Source organism: Epinephelus fuscoguttatus, linkage group LG21 (assembly GCF_011397635.1).
Source record: "Epinephelus fuscoguttatus linkage group LG21, E.fuscoguttatus.final_Chr_v1".
NCBI classification, from domain to species: Eukaryota; Metazoa; Chordata; class Actinopteri; order Perciformes; family Serranidae; genus Epinephelus; species Epinephelus fuscoguttatus.
In genome coordinates this window covers 28,620,475-28,641,463 of record NC_064772.1, presented here as the reverse complement: position 1 = coordinate 28,641,463, position 20,989 = coordinate 28,620,475, and the positions used below count along the sequence as shown (strand labels likewise).

Below are 20,989 nucleotides of genomic sequence, written 5' to 3'. Positions count from 1 at the left end.
CAGATACACAACAAGCAAACAAATAGGACAGTAAACTGAGGGAATTATTTATTTAAGCAAATACTGATGGGGATCAAATTGATCAAATTCATTATGAACAATACAGTTACCAATTGTCATGACAGATCATCTCTGTTAGGCTTTTACAACCACTGTGCACTGGCAAACCAAATAAACACAGCCAATAAAAGCAGACAAACAAAAGTTAACAAGGTACAACAAGCGTATTTGAGGTTCAGACAGATTAAATATTGCACATCTCATTATAATAGTTTAGAAATATATCTTTAAATACAGTTTTGGTGTTTAAATCTGCTTGTTGTCTCAGTTAGCTTGGCTTTGTCAGGTGGTCTAAGCATATCGAACCAGATATCTGACCCCAGGAAATAACAGAAGTAATCAGCTTTAAACATTACTTTAACATAACCTGAAATACACTCAGTACAAAAGAGTAGTAAGATGTTCAAAACAAAACTGTACATTCACTCCCAAAAAGGAGTTATAAGAAAAAGTAAGCCCACTACAGTCCTCACTGGCCACCACCAGCAGCAGCCTGGGGGAAACAATACAAAATGTGACAGTCAGCATAATTGCAATGGTTTTTATATGACCACATAGAGACTGAAAAGTAAATGTTGTTACCTTCATCTTCTCAATAATGTTCCTGTTCACGTTTCCACCAATAGCACGCAGCAGTTTGGGTGTGGGCGGTTTGGGTCCGAACAGGGCCAGGCCTTTCTTCTTGTCCTCTTCTGCTTTAGCTGCTGCTGGACCCTTGGACTTCATGAGTTTCCTGTACAGACACAGAGAGACTGATTGAACAAATGTCCTCTGATACCATTACCATTAAAATGTAAAGCTGACTGAAATATATTGGTAAATATAAACTTCATATATGAGGGGTCCTCAAAGTTTTGATGATTGAGTGTCAATTTAGGGAGCCAGTGTATGATTGAGGGCTGCACAGAAAGAGTGCACACACTATGAGTTTTTATGGCAAAATATATACTGTGACTGTTTTAAGAGTTTTTAAAAATTCCTTTTTATGACATACTACAATTATAATTTTTTGAACACTGTACTTTTATTTTTTACATTTTATGACATAATACTACAACTTTTTTAATGACTTTTTCATGACAAACAATACTATGACTTTTTTGACAAACAATATGACTTTCTAGGACATAATATACTTTGACTTTTTTTTTAAATAACTTTTTATGACATACTATACTATGACTTTTTTCATGATTTGGGATGACATTCTATACTATGACATTTTTTAAATAACTTTTTATGACATACTATACTATGACTTTTTTTTCATGATTTGGGACGACATACTATACTATGAATTTTTTTTCATGATTTGGGACAACATACTATACTATGAATTTTTTTTCATGGTTTTGAAACGACATGCTATACTATGACTTTATTTCATCATTTGGAATGACATACTTTACTATGACTTTTTTTCATGATTTGGGACGACATACTATACTATGACTTTTTTGCATCATTTGGAATGACATACTTTACTATGACTTTTTTTCATGATTTGGGACGACATACTATACTATGACTTTTTTTCATGACTTGGGACGACATGCTATACTATGACTTTTTTGCATCATTTGGAATGACATACTTTACTATGACTTTTTTTCATGATTTGGGACGACATACTATACTATGACTTTTTTTCATGACTTGGGACGACATGCTATACTATGACTTTTTTGCATCATTTGGAATGACATACTTTACTTTTTTCATGATTTTGGACGACATACTATACAATGAATTTTTTTTCATGATTTGGGACGACATACTACACTATGACTTTTTTTCATGACTTGGGACGACATACTATACTATGACATTTTTTAAATAACTTTTTATGACATACTATACTATGACTTTTTTCATGATTTGGGACGACATACTATACTATGACTTTTTTTCATGGTTTTGGACGACATACTATACTATGACATTTTTCATGGTTTTGGACGACATACTATACTATGACTTTTTTTCATGATTTTGGACGACATACTATACTATGACTTTTTTTCAGGATTCTGGACGGCATACTATACTATGACTTTTTTTCACGATTTGGGACGACATACTATACTATGACATTTTTTCATGATTTTGGACGACATACTATACTATGACTTTTTTTCATGATTTTGGAGGACATACTATACTATGACTTTTTTTCATGATTTTGGACGACATACTATACTATGACTTTTTTTCATGATTTTGGACGACATACTATACTATGACTTTTTTTCATGATTTTGGACGACATACTATACTATGACTTTTTTTTCATGATTTTGGACGACATACTATACTATGACTTTTTTTCATGATTTTGGACGACATACTATACTATGACTTTTTTTCATGATTTTGGACGACATACTATACTATGACATTTTTTCATGGTTTTGGACGACATACTATACTATGACTTTTTTTCATGATTTTGGAGGACATACTATACTATGACATTTTTTCATGGTTTTGGACGACATACTATACTATGACATTTTTTCATGATTTTGGACGACATACTATACTATGACTTTTTTTCATGATTTTGGACGACATACTATACTATGACTTTTTTTCATGGTTTTGGAGGACATACTATACTATGACTTTTTTTCATGGTTTTGGACGACATACTATACTATGACTTTTTTTCATGATTTTGGAGGACATACTATATACTATGACTTTTTTTTCATGATTTTGGAGGACATACTATACTATGACATTTTTTCATGATTTTGGAGGACATACTATACTATGACTTTTTTTCATGGTTTTGGACGACATACTATACTATGACTTTTTTTCATGATTTTGGAGGACATACTATATACTATGACTTTTTCATGATTTTGGACGACATACTATACTATGACTTTTTTCATGATTTTGGACGACATACTATACTATGACTTTTTTCATGATTTTGGACGACATACTATACTATGACTTTTTTCATGATTTTGGACGACATACTATACTATGACTTTTTTCATGATTTTGGACGACATACTATACTATGACTTTTTTCATAGATTTTGGATGACATACTATACTATGACTTTTTTCATGATTTTGGACGACATACTATACTATGACTTTTTTCATGATTTTGGACGACATACTATACTATGACTTTTTTCATGATTTTGGACGACATACTATACTATGACATTTTTTCATGGTTTTGGACGACATACTATACTATGACATTTTTTCATGATTTTGGACGACATACTATACTATGACATTTTTCATGACTTGGGACAACATAGTATATTATGACATTTTTTCATGGTTTTGGACGACATACTATACTATGACTTTTTTTTCATGACTTGGGACTACATACTATACTATGACTTTTTTCACGGTTTTGGACGACATACTATACTATGACATTTTTTCATGGTTTTGGACGACATACTATACTATGACTTTTTTCATGACTTGGGACAACATAGTATATTATGACATTTTTTCATGGTTTTGGACGACATACTATACTATGACTTTTTTTTCATGACTTGGGACTACATACTATACTATGACTTTTTTCATGGTTTTGGACGACATACTATACTATGACATTTTTTCATGATTTTGGACGACATACTATACTATGACATTTTTTCATGGTTTTGGACGACATACTATACTATGACTTTTTTCATGACTTGGGACAACATAGTATATTATGACATTTTTTCATGGTTTTGGACGACATACTATACTATGACTTTTTTTTCATGACTTGGGACTACATACTATACTATGACTTTTTTTCATGACTTGGGACGACATACTATACTATGAATTTTTTTTCATGATTTGGGATGACATACTACACTACGACTTTTTTTCATGATTTGGGATGACATACTATACTATGAATTTTTTTTCATGATTTTGGACGACATACTATACTATGAATTTTTTTTCATGACTTGGGACGACATAGTATATTATGACATTTTTTCATGTTTTGGACGACATACTATACTATGACTTTTTTTCATGACTTGGGACGACATACTATACTATGACATTTTTTCATGATTTTGGACGACATACTATACTATGACATTTTTTCATGACTTGGGACGACATACTATACTATGACATTTTTTCATGATTTTGGACGACATACTATACTATGACATTTTTTCATGGTTTTGGACGACAGTATATTATGACATTTTTTCATGATTTTGGAGGACATACTATACTATGACTTTTTTTTCATGATTTTGGACGACATACTATACTATGACTTTTTTTCATGATTTTGGACGACATACTATACTATGACATTTTTTCATGGTTTTGGACGACAGTATATTATGACATTTTTTCATGATTTTGGACGACATACTATACTATGACATTTTTTCATGATTTTGGAGGACATACTATACTATGACTTTTTTTCATGATTTTGGAGGACATACTATACTATGACTTTTTTTCATGATTTTGGAGGACATACTATACTATGACTTTTTTTTCATGATTTTGGAGGACATACTATACTATGACTTTTTTCATGACTTGGGACAACATAGTATATTATGACATTTTTTCATGTTTTGGACGACATACTATACTATGACTTTTTTTTCATGACTTGGGACGACATACTATACTATGACATTTTTTCATGTTTTGGACGACATACTATACTATGACTTTTTTTTCATGACTTGGGACTACATACTATACTATGAATTTTTTTTCATGATTTGGGATGACATACTACACTATGACTTTTTTTCATGACTTGGGACGGCATACTATACTATGACATTTTTTCATGATTTGGGATGACATACTACACTATGACTTTTTTTCATGATTTGGGACGACATACTATACTATGACATTTTTTCATGGTTTTGGACGACATACTATACTATGAATTTTTTTTCATGATTTGGGATGACATACTACACTATGACTTTTTTTTCATGATTTGGGATGACATACTACACTATGAATTTTTTTTCATGACTTGGGACGACATACTACACTATGACTTTTTTTTCATGATTTGGGACGACATACTACACTATGAATTTTTTTTTCATGATTTGGGACGACATACTATACTATGACTTTTTTTCATGATTTGGGACGACATACTATACTATGACTTTTTTTCATGATTTGGGACGACATACTTTACTATGACTTTTTTTTCATGATTTGGGACAACGTACTATACGATGACTTTTTTTCACGATTTGGGATGACATACTATACCATGACTTTTCTTTCATGGTTTTTGACGACATACTATACTATGATTTTTTTTTCATGATTTGGGACGACAGACTATACTATGACTTTTCTTCCATGGTTTTGAACGATATAATAAACCATGACTTTTTTTCATGATTTGGGACGACATACTATACCATGACTTTTTTCATGATTTGGGACGACATACTATACTGTGAATTTTTTCATGATTTGGGACAACACATTATACTATGACCTTTTGACAAGGTTCCGGACGACATATTATACTATTGCTATTTTGATATACCATAACATGACATTTTTATAATTATATATATATATATATATATATATATATATTATATACTATTTCTTTTTTAGTGTTTTTGACATGCTATGCTATGAGTTATTATGTGATATATTATTCTATGAGGCTTACTACTTTCCTGACATAGTATATTATGACTCTTTAGCGATACTATTCTTTTATAATATGCTATACAATGACTTTTTGATGACTTTACTATAGTATGATTTTATTTGTCCTTTAATGACATACTATATATATACTATGTCTGTTTCACGTCACACTATAATATGACTTTTCTGACATACCATTGTATCATTATGGTATGCTATATGACTTTTTTTATTATGTACTAGACTATGACTTTGCTTAATGGCATACTACAGATTTTTTAATAACACTTTAAGGCATAATATACAATAACATCTTTAAAACATGCAATACTGCAACTGTTTATGAATATTTATGCCACAATATTGTATTTACTTACTTACTACACTACGTCATTTTTTTATGACACACTATTCTAAGAATTTCATATCACTTATCTAGTGAAAATAATACATGCTTTTCCCAGTTCTTTTTTTTTTTTTGTTTACATAATTCTAAATTTACCAACCTTCAGAGGTTATTTAGGAGGTGAACAATTTTAATTATTTTGAGTCATTTTTATATTGGGAAATAATAATTTGCAAAAATTATAAAAGGTTATTCAATACTTAAAATAATAACTACTTGCAGGGCTAAGTCCTGTAGAATGTCGGTTAGTTTGCTAATTTGTTTAGACTGCCACTATTACGGTATTATTACTGCATCGCCACCCTCTTGACCTTCTGTTTGCCTTTCGGCCTCTGACTCACCTTCCCTTCCTGGCCAACACTTTCTGAGACTCTGGGTAGTGGACCAGGATGTCAAACAGATCTTTCTTCTCCAGCACAAAGAGATTAGCGAAGCCGTAGGCTTTGACATTAGCTGTCCGCCTGTTCCCTCCATCTTTGGACGACTGCAACAGACTAAGAAATAAGAACATTTTATGACTGAAAGTTCCCCAGACAGTGTTCTTTGTTTGTGGATTTTAATCTATTATCTTCTAATTAGGAGCATTACATTGTTACACATTAAATGCCTCTGCTGATGTTTATCAAAGTGTAAAAATTTAAATTTACAATGCTCTGAGATTTCTGTCGTTAGACTGTGTATTCAGTCTGAAAATGACAAAGGGTGAAATTTCTCTCACCTGATTTCTCCAAACACACAACCAGCCTTCAGTGTGACGAACACAATACTGTTGTCAGGTCCTCCCACCACCTGCACCGCTCCACTTTTAATGATGTACATCTCTTTACCGATGTCCCCCTGCAGAGAGGGCAAAGTCACAAACAAATGCCAAAAAACTACAAATGCTGTACAGAAGACTAGACAGCAGATATTTACACAAAGGCCGTACTTAAGGGTTTTGAAGGATGATTGATTCAAATAAAACGTTCACATTTGGAATCTAGGAGAGTGATAATAAGAACATGAACTCACTTTTTTTACGACAAAGTCTCCAGGTAAATAGATAATAGACTTCAGCCTGAGTAACATGTCTACTAACATCTGCTGGTCACAGCCCTGTGGGACAAAAGACATTTGACTGACTCAATGTCCAAACTGCAGGATTCACGTTTTACTGTTTTGTGGCGTCTTGAAAAGGCACCTTGAAAAGATCAATCTTCTGAAAGGTGGCCAGGTTGATGTCAACAGCGATGGCAGTCCTCATCACCAGAGGCATCTTATCCAGCAGCTCGGACTCATCTGAAAGCATCAGATTAAAGAGAAAAGATTATTGTGGGGAATAAGTGAGTGCCAAATAAGTCTGGAGCTACAGAGGGCAGTAGTGCCCCTTTTTGAAGGTGATATAGCGCATGTGAAGGACTGAATGGTTTGGTCAGTTTCAAGGCTTTCAAACTAACACTTTGTCCCGTATTACTGACCCAGCATGCCCTGAGCGTCCCAGGTGTAGGTGTACCAAGTGCGGACTCGGTTTTGAACCAAAGAGGGGATGCGGTTGTTCACCATGTAGGCCACACAGCCATCCATGGAGGATCGGAAGTAGGTCTGTCCTGCTGTGGCTGCACCGATGACATCTCTCATCTGAGGCAAGATGATGATGAGAATCAAAACATGACCTGAGGAAAACTTTGATTAATTGGTTAACTTCTGCTGTCAGCTGGGGTTTGTTGTTAAAATGCTACATTTAGCACATTTAACAAGGTTTTTGACAGTCAAGACTCCACAGGGAACCAGGGAAATACAACAATGGGTGGAATGACGGACGATGGGATGTTAGTGAATATACTACGGTTACATGACTGAGGATTGTCAGTTATTTCTAACACGACAGGTGTCATTCATGTGTCACTACATCACTGCACTGATGAGACAACTGGGAAAAGATATGCTAATTTAGAGATGCTAATTTCTACCAGGTGTCCAGAGGAAGTGAGAACACCGGGACTCATGCTACGGGCAGGATGTGTCTCTGTTACCTGTCCAATCAAACTGGAGAACACAAAGACGCCCACGAAAAAGTTACTCATCTGAAAGCTAATCTCAAAGACGGTATGGGGTTCGCTAAGACCCCCGATGTTGATCAGACTGCGGACAGCATGGTAGTAACAACGCAGGTACCTGTGGAGACGATAGGGGTGTTAGAGGGGCTGTCACAAACAACGCTATGTAGATAGATGTATGTGTGTGTGCATGTGTTTGGGAGGAATTATTGTTATTTCTCCTTTTTTGCCCCCAAGTTTGATTCCCTTGATGTCTTGCTGCAAAATCCAAAATGCAAAATGCCAAAAAAAACCTTGCAAAATAAAAGAAAATAAAGAAGAAAAAACAAGTTGCCCAAAAGCCACACAAAAAAAAAGAAGATTAAATATAATATTACAAATGAACTACCTGGCCGAGAATGATGGACATAAACAATGCCCCAAAAAGGTAGTTAGTCATCTGAAAGATGTGTTCGAACATGGTCTCTGGAAATGGCAACTCAGCGATCATCAGCAGGGACTTCTCCGCATAGAAGAAGCAGCTGAGGTAACTGCAGCAGCAGCAGAGATGGAACATATAGGACATTTTTAATTTGTAAATCTCTGTGTGTCTCAAAGATGAAAACACCTGACACTGTGCTTCAGTGCAGCAAGCATTGGAAGGACTCTAAAAGCTTTGTGTTGTCTTTGATATTCATGTCACATTTTGCCATGTATGATCAACACAGCAAGTGTTTTGTCTTTAACAGCCAAAGATAACCTTTTTAACTCTAACTCAATGTAAAAACATAATTACATGAAGCTATTTTTAACAAATATGCAAACATAATTTATTAAAATGATATTGTTTTGCTTGGACTTTCTGTAAAAATAAATAAATAAATAAATAAATAAATAAGTAAAAAAGAGAGAAATTAAGATGTGAATAAAATGTTTGGATGTTTTGACAGGTGATTTTTTTTTCCCCAGGATCATTTTTCTATCTTTGTGTGTTTGTTTAGACTGCATAGAGAAATTAAAACTCACCTGGAAGAAAATAAGATTGCTTTCAGGCCTGTTTAGAACTTTGGGTGGAGGTGCACTTCAGCCTCTTGTGGCCAAAATGAGTATTACAACAACAAACCAACCTTTAAAAATGATCCTAGCAAAACCGTTTTGTTTTTTTTTTTTTCACATGGCAAAAAATTAAAAGAACTAAGAAAAAAACTTTTTAAGTCATAAAAAGAAAGAGGATAAAGAGAATTTAGATCAGACTTAGAAAATGGATAAACATATTTTTCGCCCACCTGCCTCTCAGGGCCTCCCTCTGGTAATTTACTAGTAGTACTGACTGTAGTAATAGTATAGTAAATTATAGTCAGAAAGAGCACATTAAATGTTCTTAGAATAATGTTTAAGATACTGAAGTGTATTGCATTCACTTGACAAATTAAAAAAGCCCTGTTTTCTGAGTAATTTTTTCCCTGTTTTTCGGGGTAATTTTTTTTTCCTGAATGAGGAGACGAGATACTTCAAAATCTTGCGAGAAGCTCCCATCTGGCACCTGCAAGCGACCGGTGCCTGCGTAAAGTCGACAAACTAATGATAACACCATCTTATATGACTTAAAGACAAGAGTATCTCCCAGTGTCTCAAACCCAAAACAAAGTGAAACTGGATTAAACTAAACAAGCGGGTCATGTTTGCTTCCATTATATTGGGCTCTCAAGAAAGGAATGAAAGTGTCTGTTGTTCTATTGCTCTCTTAACTCAGAAAAAAACACTCAGAAAAACAGAAAAAATTACCCCGAGAAACAAACAAAAAAAAAACGCGAAAAACAGAAACAAAATTCCCTCAATAAACAGAAAAAAAATTACCACAAAAAAACATAAAATATTACACCGTAAAACAGAAAAATAAAAGAATTACTCCGAAAAACAGAAGAAATGACTCAATTAAACAGATTTTTTAAAAATTTGTCAGGTGAATGCAATACGCTTCCGTATTAAGAAGAGTGCAATCAGGAGAAAAAACAAACAAGAATGTGATTCGCTCAAACACAAGTAAGGATATAAAGGTTTTTTACTTACGCGCTGCCCAGACCAGAGTAGACCCATTTAGTTGTCCCGATGCCCTGGTAGTCTGACGCCACGTAATAGAAGCAGGCGTTGATATGGAGCATGAAGAGGAGATAGCCGATGGTCCGAATCACTCTGATGGAAAAATAAAGACAAGTTTGTCTCTTTCTCAGTTTCTTTTTCCACATCTTCATGAAGTTAAATGGGAGTTTCTGGTTTTGTCTAGCCTTTATTTTAATGATGCATGTATGACAACAACAAAGATGGCATTATTATTATTAACTGTGTCTGACCTCCAGATGTACGCCTTGGCCATGATGCTCTCTAGACGATCGCTGAACTCAAAAAACGTATCTACCTTGAGAATGAGCATGAAAATGTCAGCCAAGGTCACCACAGGAAGGAAACAAAGTCACTACTGTCTTTCACAGCCGAGCTAACACCAAGTAAATTCACCTTCAGGAGGCGATTGGCTCTGAAAATGGATTTGAAGCCAAACTGGACGTACAGCAGGTCGAACGGGATGAGGGAGACCATGTCGCTCTGTTCGGGAGAGACAAATGTGTGAGGTCACTGACATGAGTTTGTAGGTTCAAAGTAGGGCTGCACAATCTCCGTAGGGCTCCGTCTGATTGGCCAAATATATTGACATGTAGCGTGTGAATGCATTCAACATACTAATTATTGCGGTTCAGATACCATGTTGATACTGTGATGAAGGTAAATGTTGGACAGACTGTGCAGGCCTATAGTTCAAAGAATATTCCAGTACCATGAATCTTTCCGACTCTCTGTAGTTCTTCCTCGTCATGGCTCTGTCTTTCTGAAAGAAAAAGAATAAATAAATCGTAAAGTCATTCTCAGCATCAGACTCCATCTCCTGGGGTCACATCAGACTTACTATGATGTCTCCTCCTTTGACGAACTGTTTGCGTGACTGGAAGATGAAGGAGTCTACAAGGTAGATGAGGTCTGCCAGCACATCCAGGGCAAACCAATAAGGGATGGCATCCTCAGTGTGGTATGGGAAACACAGACGGGCCGTCATGAACCAGGTGTTGTAGTTGAAGGCCAGAGTCACCAAGCTCAGCCAGGCGATGTAGCGGCGGTCTGTAAAGGGGTCCATGGTGTTTCCCAGCACTGGGTCCATCATGTCCTCGACTGGCTTCAGCACAGTGTCCACTGCGTACCAGGTGGCTTCTCTTAGCTTGGTCTTTATGTCCTTCTCCTCCTTCTTCTCTTCTTTACCCTCTGCTTTCTTTTTCTCCTCCTCCTCTTTCTTCTTCTGCTCGGCCTCCTTCTTCTTCTTCTCCTGCTCCTCTTTCTTCTTCTTCTCAGCCTCCTCCTTTTTTATCCGGTCCTCCTCTGCTTGTCTTTTCCTCTCCTCTATGACCTCTGCGTAGTTGTCTTTGCGCAGCAGGGGTGCTGACAGAACAATATTACGACTCAGAGAGATGTGATGCAATTTAAATATTTGTGGCTTATGAAGCACTAATGATAACTATCATCGGTTTTTGTGCTTCCTAACACAGCTGAAGTGAAGCTCCACTAATTCTGTGTTTGTACTCACTGACAGGAGGGGTGATCTCTGGGGATGAAGCATGGGGATCAATCACTTTGTCCTTGTAGAGCTGCAGTCTCTCCCTCATGCGTATGATGATGGCTCTGAGCTGCTCGTCAGAGTACTTGTTGATGACGATGGGTGGAGGTGGAGGAGGTGCCTCCTCTTGTCTGAAATTGGAAAATACATCACGAAAATTAACCATACAATGTTGGTATTTAGGATTTTTCTAAAAAACAATGTATAGGCTCAGACAGAAGTGATCACACTCAATCAAATTAGCATCGTTCAGCTCATTGTTTTGGTTTTCTACACCACAACTTTATTGCTCTGGTTCACTCTCACCTCTCTCTTAGCATGGCTGGCCACAGCAGGCACCTGTTGCTTTAAATAAAATCTATAAAACCCCCTGTGCACACCTTGCTCAGCACCAAACAGCATCTGTCACAGTTATTTACTAGCTGGTGAATATGGTGGAGCATTTAGCAGCTAAAGTAGAGACCAGAAACAGAGGTGACATTGGGTCTTGGGCTGCTCCCATCTTATCTATGTGCTGGACAGTATTCTTTGAACATAGGACTTGTATTTGTTGTCTGTACCAAAAGTTCGTACAAAGAGTGGAAAGAGTGGTTTTTATATATTCCACACCGTCAGACTGGAATTTATTTGCAAAGTCTATTTTGAAAGACAGCTTGTGCTGCATTTGGTTCCCCCAAAAACTGTCTGTTCTTCTGTTCTTTTTGTTTACATGTACAGTGCCCTCCAAAAGTATTGGAACAGTGAGGCCAATTCCTTTATTTTTGTTGTAAACTGAAAATATTTGGGTTTGACATCAAAAGATGAATATGGGACAAGAGATCAACATTTCAGCTTTTATTTCCAGGTATTTACATCTGGATCTGATACACAACTTAGAAGATAGCACCTTTTGTTTGAACCCATCCATTTTTCATGAGAGCAAAAGTATTGGAACATGTCACTGACAGGTGTGTTTTGTTGCCCAGGTGTCTCCCAATTACATTGATTATTCAAACAATAAATAGCACTGAATGTCTGAGCTCAGTTTCAGATTGGGTACGATAGATTTTGCCTGTGCAGACTGCATTTAGAGGTGGAACCAACATGAAAACCAGAGAGCTGTCTATGGGTGAAAAAGAAGCAATTGTGAATCTGAGAGAAGATGGACAATCAATCAGAGCCATTGCACAAACATTGGCCATAGCCAGTACAACCATTTGGAATGTCCTGAAGAAGAAAGAAACCACTGGTGTACTAAGCAACAGGCGTCGAACAGGTAGACCAAGGAAAACATCAGCAGTTGATGACAGAAACATTGTGAGAGCTGTAAAGAAAGACCCTAAAACAACTGTTAGTGACATCAGCAACAACCTCCAGAGGGCAGGAGTGAAGGTATCACAATCTACTGTTTGCAGAAGACTTTATGAACAAAAGTACAGAGGCTACACCAGAAGATGCAAACCACTCATTAGCAAGAAGAATAGGAAGGCCAGGCTGGAATTTGCCAAAAGGTACAGAGATGAGCCTCAAAAATTCTGGGAAAAAGTTTTATGGACTGATGAGACAAAGATTAACTTTTTCCAAAGTGACGGAAAGGCGAAAGTTTGGAGAAAGAAAGGATCTGCTCATGATCCCAAACATACAAGCTCATCTGTGAAACACGGGGGAGGTAATGTCATGGCTTGGGCTTGCATGGCTTCTTCTGGGACGGGCTCTTTCATCTTCATTGATGATGTAACACATGATGGCAGCAGCAAATGAACTCAGAAGTCTACAGAAACATTTTGTCTGCTAATTTAAAGAAAGATGCAACCAAAGTGATTGGGAGATCCTTCATCATGCAGCAAGATAACGACCCAAAACACACTGCGAAAACAACAAAGGAGTTCATCAGGGGCAAGAAGTGGAAGGTTTTAGACTGGCCAAGTCAGTCTCCAGACTTAAACCCAATAGAGCATGCATTTTACCTGCTGAAGAGGAGACTGAAGGGAGTAACCCCCCAAAACAAACAACAACTGAAAGAGGCTGCGGTGAAAGCCTGGAAAAGCATCACAAACGAAGAATGCAAAAGTTTGGTGATGTCAGTGGGTCACAGGCTTGATGCAGTTATTGAAAGCAAAGGATTTGTAACTAAATATTAAGTCTCATTCACTTTAATCTATTTTAAGTTTATATGTTCCAATACTTTTCCTCACCTAAAAAATTTGTGTTCCATTACAAATAATGCTATCTTCTAAGTTGTGTATCAGATCCAGATGTAAATACCTGGAAATAAAAGCTGAAATGTTGATCTCTTGTCCCATATTCATCTTTTGATGTCAAACCCAAATGTTTTCAGTCTACAACAAAAGTAAACGAATTGGACTCACTGTCCAATTTGGAGGGCACTGTACTTGTCATGTCTTGTGCTGCTGACTATCTTAGCCAGGACTCCTTTGAAAAAAAAGATGTTTAATTTGAATCAACTGATCCTGGTTAAATAAATAAATAAATAAATAAATAAATAAATAAAATATCTAGTTAAGCTCTTATGTCACTGTTGTGTTCACAGTTTTTTTCTGCTGCCTGCAAGTGGCTAAAAAAATCAGTTACTGCAGGTTTAAATCTAAATGTAAATTGAAAAAAAAATAATCTGACCATTATATCATGTCTACAGGGTCATCAATCATGATTTATGATGTCAAATAAAGACATTCCTACTGTGAAATGACATTTGAAGTGGAGAGACTCAGCTGACTGTGTCACAGGCAGCTTCAGCAGCACAGACCGAGGACGGGGGCATCTGTGCTCATGTGGCGACCCCTAGTGGACACAATTCAGCAGTACATGTGGCTGACAGAAGGAGGTGGATGTATTTATGTCACATCATCTGAAATAAATCAGCAGTGCGTCGTAACTGCCTGAAGCTTGACAGTATTTAGAAACATGATTAACTTAAAGGTAGGGTCTGGAGGATTTTCCAGTTGCTGTTTGTAAACACACATTCAAATTCGGCCCCTCCTATCAGGCTCAACTCTTCCGGGTGTACAGAGCCTGGAGGTACGGAAGAAGGCTTCACAGAAGAGGTTCAGGCAAGGCTCGCGCTGGTGCACGCTCGGGCATGTTCGGGCATGACACCTGTGCTCTCTCCTTGGCTGGGGAGCTCACAAAAACATCAAAATACAGTTAAAGGGCAGGAGCTCTGCAAACAGAGTCACCACCACACCTGAGTAGAAGCCCACAGGTGATGATTAAGCAGGATTTCATTTGTATATGTCTGTATTTTGTTTTGTTTGAAAATCCTCCAGATCCTACCTTTAAGCACTTTAAATCAAATGAAAGACAATAAAAAAAATGTTTTAGTAGTTTGCAACAGGCTAAACAGAGAGGCACAAAGATGACACCACCTTGTTTCCACTGACATAATGTAGGATGTGGTCTTTATAACGATACTGTGTGTGCACTGTGCTGATGTAGAGAGCTGTCCTCCACAGTGGAGCGCTCCACGTGAGTTTGGGGTACAAAGTGAAAGAGAGTGGGCATTACTACTGAGCTCAAAGGTGAGTAAGATGCTTCTCTCCTTTGGCCCAAACTTTACCTGAGTCTACCCTCAGGTGGTAACGGGTGTCAGTACTATACCGAAAGTGTTTGCTGGAAACAGGGCTTATGATTCAAGGCTAAAGCTAGCTACATAAACATGAGTCTCCTACCCCAGGTTAGGTTTCTCTTAAGCCTGAAAACTGAACCAAGAGGAGGTGCAGAAGTCTATTATTCTGTCACACAACTTTAATTAGAATGTTTTTTTTCCCCAAATCACCAAAACAAGAGCAACAAAACCTGCAAACCCCATCTTTAATCAGCCAGTTTTTGCAGAGGTGCACCAGGTCTTTTTATAACACACCTATATCAGTCTGGCCCTGCTGCACAGCACAGTATGTAAGACCCCTGAGAGCTATTTATTCCACTCGTCACTCCCGATGATGGCTAACACCTCTGCCTGTGCTCCACACATGATCCACTGCTGAAACATGTACAACATGTCTCCTCATTTGGAGAAGTAACGTGTGTTTACAGCTGCGAGGATCAGCCGAATCTGTCGCCTTCGTGGTTTTTATTGCCGGTCCAGAAGCAGCACCGGTGAGCTTCTTAAACCTTAAAAGCTGAAAAGCTTTTAATCCACTTTGGGGTCATCCCCCTCCTTATATGCATGTTGCAGCAAGGGATAAAGATCTCACATGCTGCACTCATCTCTGAGGGCTCTCTCTGTCCCGCTCTGTCATCTCGCCAGGGAATCTGATTAATTAGTGTCCACTGGGTGATTAATCTGATACTGGTTTGTGGTGTCAGTGTCTTGGCAGGCGTGGGTTTTGGTAAGTGAAAGTGGAGGTTGGAGGCTCGAGGGATAAATACACAACATCTACTCTCTTTAATTGCCCATACTATATATATCTAATGTCTATCCTGCAATTAGATGTGCATGAACAAAGCAGGTAGGAGAAATACTGGGTGATGATGATGATGGTGTGACCGTTGGTAAAATAATGCAGCTACAGAAAGGTGTAGGTGTTACCCCTCAGGTTTGGCTTGATCAGGGTTAGCTGGAACTGCTGTGGGGGCTGGTGCCGGAGCCGGAGCTGGAGCTGGAGCTGGGGCCGCTGCTGGAGCTGGAGCTGGAGCTGGAGCTGGAGCTGGAGCCGGGTCTGATTTTGAGAGAGGGGAACAATCATAGTTACATTTCATCTCCTCCAGATCTGATTTCTTTTGGAATGCAGGTTTTTAAACCCCTGAAATATATTGTTTTTTCTTTGAATTTCATTTACACATTTGTTCCCTGTAAATCACTTTGTAACTTTGCTTTTGAAAAAAAAAACAAAAAACAGTGGCACACAAACAATGTCTTTTAATACGTTTAAAGTGGGTTAGCTGAAGCATCTGGCAGTTTTGTAGAGATAAACATATACTGTAAAAACAATGTATAGATTCTTGCGAATGTAATTCCTCTCAATCATCACTTATGACCCACTAGAAGTGTGTGGAAGTGTAAACATCTGCAGAGACCCTGCTGCAAGTTGGGCAGGGACTTTATGAATTTATTTTTTATACTTTTATACATCATACTTCTTTTTATTGTTTTCTTGAGAACAAAGAGAAAAAAAATGAGCGAACAGCAACCTCCACCATGACACATAGTTACCTCTACATATAATAATAAATCACAAGATTATAGAAGTATATTAAAGAACACATTATTCATAAACATAAAAGTATAATAATAAAAAATATGATTAATAATAATAATAAGAATGAATAAACGATATATATATATGTTGAAAATTAAATAGACAAAATAAAATTTAAAAAGATAAAATAATAAAATAAATAGCAAAAAAAATTAAACAAAAATAATAATAATAATAATAATAATAATAATAATAATAATAATGATATTAATGAATAAACAAGGTACATACCTAATGTGTGTATGAGGCCCCTCCAAGGCACATTTATCAAAATGTAAATATAAATACACACATATATATATATGTGAAAATTAAATAGACAAAATAAAATGAAAAGATAAAACAATATAATAAATAATAAAATAAATAATACATAAAAATAAAATAAAACAAATACAAACAAAATCAAATATTATACTAAATCAAAATTAGCTCAATGAAGGTTGCAACAGAACTATTCAGTAGTACACAGCACCAAAAAAAAAAAAAAAGTCATATATAGTGAGGTCAAACGCCAGGCGGTAGGTCTTCACTTTCACCTTCAACGCTGATAGTGTTTACAAACAGTAACCGACAGTACCTGCATAGTGTACCTTCCTAGTTTCTACAAGTTTTTAAGTTCCTTGAAAAACGAATCCCTCAGAATGACACTGTCTACATGTAGTTTACGTGACTCTAAAGAATCTCACTCCAGTATCAATTATTTTAGAGGGAAGTATAATTAATTATATAAACTGTAGTTTAAGAATGTGATGGATTTTTGGCATATATTACATCCATATAGCCAGATTTGGTGCGTGAGTTGCAGCTCTCAGGTTTTCAGAGACATTAAGTGAGAGAATAATTAGCTGTACTGGGTGACAGGACCGAGATGGATGACCCACCCATTGTGCTTGACGCCAGCATCGCTCCGAGACAGGTGTCCAAGCTATGAGCAACACAATCAACAAGTCGCTGAAACTCAATTCATGCTATAGACCTCAGAGAGCAGGCACGATCACGCTCGGACAGACAATGAGCTCAAGAGAAGTCGAACGACGTGAACTTTTCATATTGATAAGCTGTCACCAGTCAGTGTGTGTTATTGTTGTGTGTTGTCTGGTGTCTTAATAATCGGATTTTCTTCTTGATCAATATCTCAGCCTTACAAGTGCTCACAGAGCTGATTACAGCTGCTCGATACTTCAGACTTTTGTTTTGAAAAGTGACAGTAATAAGTATTTAAAATGCTTTGAGCACAGCTGCAGGCATTGGCGAGCTTGCATGTAAGTGTAGGGAGTGACAACATATTCCTATAGGCTTTGGTGCAAGAGACGTAAAAGCTAATAAACTCAATTTGAAACATCACACAGAAAGCAAAAGGGACGTGCAATATCTCAGCTTCTAAATATGCCATTTGAGCCTCCGCCTTACCCGGCGCTTTGTCCACTTTCTTGTCCTCATTCTCCTTATCGGCTGCTGGCTTCTCCTCCTACAAGACAAATCAACATTTTCCACAAAGTCAGATGCTTGGCCTCATTAGTCAAACCACAGTCATTAGAGAGACGTTTTAATTTAGAGAGCCTTTTTAAAGAAAAGTGAATTTAGCATTTGACAAATGACTCCTCTGCCTGATGGACTCCTTTAAAAACAAGCTGTGTTTGAGATGAAATGAATTTAAAAGTGCCCGTTGGGTAATGAGCGATTTCAATGAGGTCGGTGTAATGAAACAATTTTATTTGATTCTTTGTTGGCGAGAGTACTGAGCAATTGAATGGATGGAGGAGCAGATAAGAAGCCACTGCTGTGATCTTAGGGGGAAAAATGTAACCAAAGTCGCTGCATTACAGGCTGGATAAAATACTTCATTTTTTTTGCAGTCATGCTCGATTTCAGTCTTGGCTGCTACTGCTGTTACTGGCACAAAGTGAACAGTATGAAAGCTATTGAACGCTTGCAAGAGCATCACAAAAGAATCCAATACTCTCTGAGACACTATATGAATAAAAATATCTTACAGTTTATAAAGAATATTTGTATTTACTCAACTGAATATAGAGCACACTCTTTGTTCTACCTTCAAACAGGTCTTACCTTGGCTGGAGCTGGAGCTGGAGCTGGAGCTGGGGTCCCTGAAGCCGCTGGCAACTGTGGGCCACTGAGGAGGCCTTTCAACTTGCCAAACATGTCTAAAAACCTAAAGGTGCATCCGTGTTGCTGTCTGCAGGTAACTATGTCGGGACGGTGAGGCTTCCTCAGGAGCTAAAAAATCCCCCTCCTGGATTAACCCTCTCTTTTCGATCCGTCTACCTTTTCTTCTCCTCTTCTTTTAAAGCAACACGTCCTCATACTCCAACTTCATGGTGATGGTATTACTGCTTTTAGCACCACTAATACTCTTGCACAGAGAACAGCCCCCCCCACCACCACCAACAGTGACATCTAAGCCCATCACCATCTCATATAAGATCCCAATAGGCTTACAGGTGACCACTAAAGCAGGGCTGGGACACTCAAGGGCCGCCTATACAGACTGCATTTACCCCTGCACTTACAGTGAATGAAATGCTACTACTCATCATGCCTCAGCCCACATCTTGTTGAATGCTTTGCAGCATATAATGTGCTCCATACATTGGCTGTAACAACAGGGCTGAGTGTGATGAGCAAAAGTGATCAAAATGAAAGCCTTTAATTATCTTATTAACCTCTATAAACACATTTCTGCATACGTGTGCAGAATCTGTAGAAAACAGGACAAGATCTGGGTATCAGAAGTGTTATGGTTTGCGTTTGTAATCCGTCCGATTATCAACCAATTTACCCTATACTAAGTCCCTCCCCCAGACGCAGGCTAACCAATCATAGCATAGTATTGGGCCGGCTCAGATCAGGGTCTGAAAACAACACAGCTGTGCTCCATTGATTTAGACTTCTTTCATTTTCAGGCTGGTTTTGTGGATTTGGAGCTAAATGTTGTGCCTGGGACACGTCGTGTATTAATGATACTCGTTACCTGGAGAGGTTGGAAAAAGATGTACATTTCTTCCCTGTTCCAAAACCAAATTCAGACCCTGAAAAGTGTAGGGTTAGCTAGCTAGCTACTGAAGATATAGCCTACTGAATGTATACACATGCTGCTTTTGCTTTGTAATGATTAACAGTGAAACAAAGACCGACCCTGCTGCACAGGAACCAGTGAAGGGAAGCAGGGAAACTTTGCTGATATTGAATCAGCTATGTGTCATCTTATTGTGTGCAGATGAACGTTGTTTGACTTCCCCTGGAGCTCCCTGCCCATCCAATGGCAGAGGTCTCAGTCCTGGCCTATGGCATTTTACATTGTTTAAATTAGCCTAGCAGCTAGCAGACTTTTCCTCTACTCATATGAAGCCAGGGACAAAAGAAACATTTTACAAAGGTAATGTTAAATTTCGGCTCCATTACCACTCGCAAGGTTCACTGACAAAACAACTGTCTTATACTAAACACGACTTGTTCACGAGTGAGGGTAGGATGGAGCAGGAGATTGACAGGCGGATTGGGGCGGTGTCAGCAGTAATGCAGGCGCTTAACAGGTCCGTTGTGGTGAAGAGGGATCTTAGCCAGAAAGCGAAGCTCTCGATTTATCGGTCGATCTACGTTCCAACCCTCACCTATGGTCAAGAGCTCTGGGTAGTGACCGAAAGAACGAGATCGCAAGAGCAAGCGGTCGAAATGAGTTTCCTCCGCAGGGTGGCTGGGCTCAGACTTAGAGATAGGGTGAGGAGCTCAGACATCCGGGAGGGACTCGGAGTAGAGCCGCTGCTTCTCCACATCGAGAGGAGCCAGTTGAGGTGGTTCGGGCATCTGGTAAGAATGCCTTCCGGATGCCTCTCTTGGGAGGTGTTTTGGGCATGTCCAACCGGGAGGAGACCTCGGGGCCGCCCCAGGACACGCTAGAGGGATTACATTGCCTGGCTGGCCTGGGAACGCCTCGGGGTTCCCTCGGAAG

The 20,989-nt window shown here is 37.9% G+C and overlaps 1 protein-coding gene across 1 annotated transcript; it reads right to left on the bottom strand.

Moving 5' to 3' along the window:
- Window positions 1–78: 78 nt before the first annotated feature.
- Window positions 79–20,260, bottom strand: LOC125882298 (cyclic nucleotide-gated cation channel beta-3). The gene is made up of 17 exons (XM_049566088.1): window positions 19,090–20,260; window positions 18,430–18,487; window positions 16,347–16,476; window positions 11,789–11,949; window positions 11,120–11,643; window positions 10,991–11,041; window positions 10,675–10,761; window positions 10,512–10,576; window positions 10,231–10,353; window positions 8,570–8,711; window positions 7,603–7,762; window positions 7,326–7,423; window positions 7,157–7,240; window positions 6,864–6,982; window positions 6,487–6,639; window positions 643–793; window positions 79–553 (listed from the first exon to the last, which is right to left on the bottom strand). The coding sequence occupies exons 1-17, from the start codon at window positions 19,180–19,182 to the stop codon at window positions 530–532; spliced, it is 2,223 nt and encodes a 740-aa protein (XP_049422045.1). The 5' UTR covers window positions 19,183–20,260; the 3' UTR covers window positions 79–529.
- Between the last annotated feature and the right edge of the window lie 729 nt (window positions 20,261–20,989).

Excerpts from the sequence above, each read along its gene's own strand:
- LOC125882298 (XM_049566088.1), bottom strand. The coding sequence starts at position 19,182 with ATGTTTGGCAAGTTGAAAGGCCTCCTCAGTGGCCCACAGTTGCCAGCG. Across the intron at positions 16,477-18,429 it reads GAAAGTGGACAAAGCGCCGG|ACCCGGCTCCAGCTCCAGCT; the intron begins GTAAGGCGGAGG and ends TCTCAAAATCAG. Across the intron at positions 7,763-8,569 it reads TGTCCATCATTCTCGGCCAG|ATGAGAGATGTCATCGGTGC; the intron begins GTAGTTCATTTG and ends ATCTTGCCTCAG.